Source organism: Sinocyclocheilus rhinocerous, unplaced genomic scaffold (genome assembly GCF_001515625.1).
Source record: "Sinocyclocheilus rhinocerous isolate Xijiao unplaced genomic scaffold, SAMN03320098_v1.1 scaffold933, whole genome shotgun sequence".
Lineage (NCBI taxonomy): Eukaryota > Metazoa > Chordata > Actinopteri > Cypriniformes > Cyprinidae > Sinocyclocheilus > Sinocyclocheilus rhinocerous.
The window spans coordinates 204,700-208,216 of NW_015654506.1; the positions used below are offsets into that span (position 1 = coordinate 204,700).

General features: G+C 38.0%; 2 protein-coding genes across 5 annotated transcripts in view; both read left to right on the plus strand.

Annotated features, from left to right (window-relative positions):
• Positions 1 to 3,517, plus strand: part of cpne4a (copine IVa) — a 67,681-nt gene that overhangs the window by 39,384 nt on the left and 24,780 nt on the right. The gene's annotated exons all lie outside the window — the stretch shown is intronic.
• LOC107717371 (protein phosphatase Slingshot homolog 1-like) lies at positions 2,201 to 3,496 on the plus strand. 2 transcript variants are annotated; one of them, XM_016524092.1, is made up of 5 exons: positions 2,347 to 2,432; positions 2,555 to 2,749; positions 2,946 to 3,039; positions 3,128 to 3,256; positions 3,422 to 3,496. In XM_016524092.1, exons 1-5 carry the CDS (start codon positions 2,428 to 2,430, stop codon positions 3,434 to 3,436), a joined length of 438 nt encoding a protein of 145 aa, XP_016379578.1. In that variant the 5' UTR covers positions 2,347 to 2,427; the 3' UTR covers positions 3,437 to 3,496. The 2 variants fall into 2 exon arrangements, with proteins under 2 accessions (XP_016379577.1, XP_016379578.1); XM_016524091.1 differs by having other exon boundaries at positions 2,201 to 2,432; positions 3,128 to 3,496.

Here is a 3,517-nt window from a genome sequence, read left to right on the forward strand (position 1 = left end):
GGCAATTTGGCCAGGACACCGGGGTTACACCCCTACTCTTTACAAGAAGTGCCATGGGATTTTAAATGACCAAAGAGACAGAGTCAGGACCTCGGTTTAACGTCTCATCCGAAAGACGGTGCTTTTGTCCCCATCACTATACTGGGGCATTAGGACCCACACAGACCACAGGGTAAGCTCCCCCTGCTGGCCTCACTAACACCTCTTCAAACAGCAACCTAGTTTTTCCAAGAGGTCTCCCATCCAGGTACTGACCAGGCTCAACCCTGCTTAGCTTCAGTGGGCAACTAATTTTGGGCTGCAGGGTGATATGGCTGTGGCCATTTTGGGAGAGGAATTACTTAGGGAAATTTTGAGATGAATGTGTTCAAGCACACCAATTTAATATTAAAAGTAGTAGTTTCCCACAAGAATCTAAATTAAAGTACCTTATGTTAAATTATTATAATCATGATAATAAATATGTCTTTCCCTATTAGATAGATGTTATTTATATCCATTTTTAAATAAGAATTAAGCAGTAATGATTTTTTGTTTAAATTATATATTTTTGATTATTCAAGCCAATAATTCACAAAACATTATGATCAGCACAATCCTCACTGCTAATTTTGCGAGAGGTAGTATTCCTTTAGTTGATTCATTGATTAACTGGTCGATATTAAAAACATAGGTACTACTAGATTTTGAGATATAGACATATACTACTGTTCAAAAGTTAAGATTTTTTTTTTTAAATTTATAAACCTTCAGAAATAATTTTAAGAACTGTCTGTAATTCTATCATTCAAGAAACATTTGTCATGACAGTTGAAAACAGTTGTGCTTCTTAATATTTTTGTGGAAACCATGAAACATTTTTTTAAGATTGTGTGATGGAAGTTCAAAAGAATAGCATTTATTTAAAAATAATAAAAAAAATCTTTACTGTCACTTTTGGTCAATTTAATGCATATTTAAAAAAATAGCATTAAAGCTCAGTGTTACTCTGGAGTGATGGAGTCTGTGTACTCCATGAACTATCCATTTAACAATAAGATGCTTTGGGCCCATCTCTTAAGGGCATCTGTGTGCCTCTCTTCCTGCTTGTAGTGCATCAGCATAAGGCTGCATGTGGCTTCTCTTCTGCCCACTCATGACTGAACAGAACTCAGACCTTATTAAAGCAAACGGCTCAGCCTCATTTAGTAGCAGCCATCCTTCATGCCATCTGCAGAATCACTCACGGACTAGGCTCAGCTCACAGCTGGAGCTCACCCCATTCCCAGACCTGCTGCTGTCACACCACTCAGAGCAAAGGCGATCCGTGTGGGAAAAGTGTCTTCCTTTTAGAACCTCTGCTGAACACTTATGTGTTGTTAACTCATAATGACCGTGACTGATTGGATCCTGCCGATATTCGACAGGCCTTATTATGACTCCACTGAAGATTATTTGTTGTGGCCTAATGAAATATTAAGTGTGATGATATAATTTTTCTTGTTGTGTACACTGACTTTCTCTATCAAACAGAGTTCAAATGATGAACTAGACACTTTCAGACAGACTCTCTCATGAACGTTAAGCTATCTGCCTTTCTGTAGGATGCTTAACATCGCTGTTGGTGCATCAATTGTTTGGTTCTTAGTGTGGTACACCTGACCAGAACCAGTATACCTGAACATAAAATCTTAGCAAGAAACTCAGGAACAAGACACATAAGGGTCAATTGTTCGAAATTGAGAGATATATATATATATAATCTGAAAGCTGAATAAATAAGCTTTCCATTGATGTATGGTTTGTTAGGATAGGACAATATTTGGCTGAGATACGACTATTTGAAAATCTGGAATCTGAGGGTGCAAAAAAATCTAAATATTGAGAAAACCGCCTTTAAAGTTGTCCAAATGAAGTTCTTAGCAAAGCATATTACTAATCAAAAATTAAGTTGTGATATATTTATGGTAGGAAATTTACAAAATATATTCATGGAACATGATCTTTACTTAATATCCTAATGATTTTTGGCATAAAAGAAAAACCAATAATTTTGATGTTAATAATTTTTGGCTATTGCTACAAATATACCCCAGCGACTTAAGACGGGTTTTGTGGTCCAGGGTCACATATGTGTACAGAGAATGACCTCTACAGGTTCAGTACGAAATAACATGTTTATATTTTCTGTGCATGTGACCTGGAGGCTATTGGCAGATGCATTATGTAGAGAGAATTTTCCACTGGTTTGTGGCGTAAAATTGTTCCACTGACCAACCCCGGAAAGTAGCATCGTCCTGCTGCCTGCTTATGCATTTCTGTATAATCACGAATTATGTCATAGCTCGTGTTTTACATGCCTAAACCCCTCTCATCTCATCCCCCAGAGGTTTCAGTGTGAGTACAGCAGGGAGACTACATGTTTTTAAGCCTGTGTCAGTCCAGGCCATGTGGTACGTTTACTATTACGTATCCTCTTATAGTGTGTGTTTTTTTTCTCTCTTGATATTTTAATAGTGTGTTTTCACGTACTTGATAAATCGTTTATGTTTGACTGTATGTATGTATATTGCAGGTCTGCCCTCCAGGTGATGCACAAAGCATGTGAGGTGTCCCGCAGATACAACTATTTTCCAGGAGGGATGGCCCTTACATGGGTTGGCTATTATGAGAGCTGCATCTCCTCAGAGCAGAGCTGTATCAATGAGTGGAATGCTATGACAGATCTGGAGACCACACGGCCTGACTCGCCAGTCATGTTTTCTGATCAGTGAGTTATTTGTCAGCGGATATTAGTGGAAAGTAGTATAAATCTTACATGCTACAGCAGACTGATAAACTGATTGTGGTAAAATAAGATTGAATATTCTTATATGGTACTAACATTTTATTTTGGGAGCTTATTATGGGACTAAAACCCTAAATGATTTAGCTTATATTAACATTGTTTTTCATGTCATGCACAGGCCAACAGAGAGAGAGAGAACAGAGTGTATGATCAAAGCCAAACTCCGAAACATAATGATGTTTCAGGACCTGGAAAATATTACTTCTAAGGAGGTATATGTAATGAGGCTTTTGTGTCATGGTTTACATGAATGCATCAGCCATGGAAGAAACATTAAACTGAATCCTTTCACTTCTGTAGATCCGAAATGAACTGGAACAACATATGAGCTGCAACCTGAGGGAGTATAAAGAGTTTATTGACAATGAGATGCTGCTTATCCTGGGCCAGATGGACAAGGCTACACTCATATTTGACCATCTGTACCTGGTAAAGCTTCCTCCAAGATTTCTCTGCCATCCATGTTTGATTCTTGTTTGCTTAAGATGTTTGCTTACCTAAAAAGCAAAGCACATAGTGTGAGTTCACTGATAGGGCTGGGAGGAAAAAACCAAACCTGCATGCATGCACTAATGCATTGCCCTGCTTTCTCAGACGATTCTGGATTAATCCGCAGAAAAAAAAATCCTTCTGGTTATTGAAAACACCAAAACATTACAGATAAGTTCACAAATGGTAAGAAGGGCCAAT

Bases quoted from the DNA above. Each gene is read 5' to 3' on its own strand.
- LOC107717371 (XM_016524091.1), top strand. The intron at 2,750-2,945 runs GTGAGTTATTTG...TGTCATGCACAG, and splicing joins CCAGTCATGTTTTCTGATCA to GCCAACAGAGAGAGAGAGAA. The intron at 3,040-3,127 runs GTATATGTAATG...TCACTTCTGTAG, and splicing joins AAAATATTACTTCTAAGGAG to ATCCGAAATGAACTGGAACA.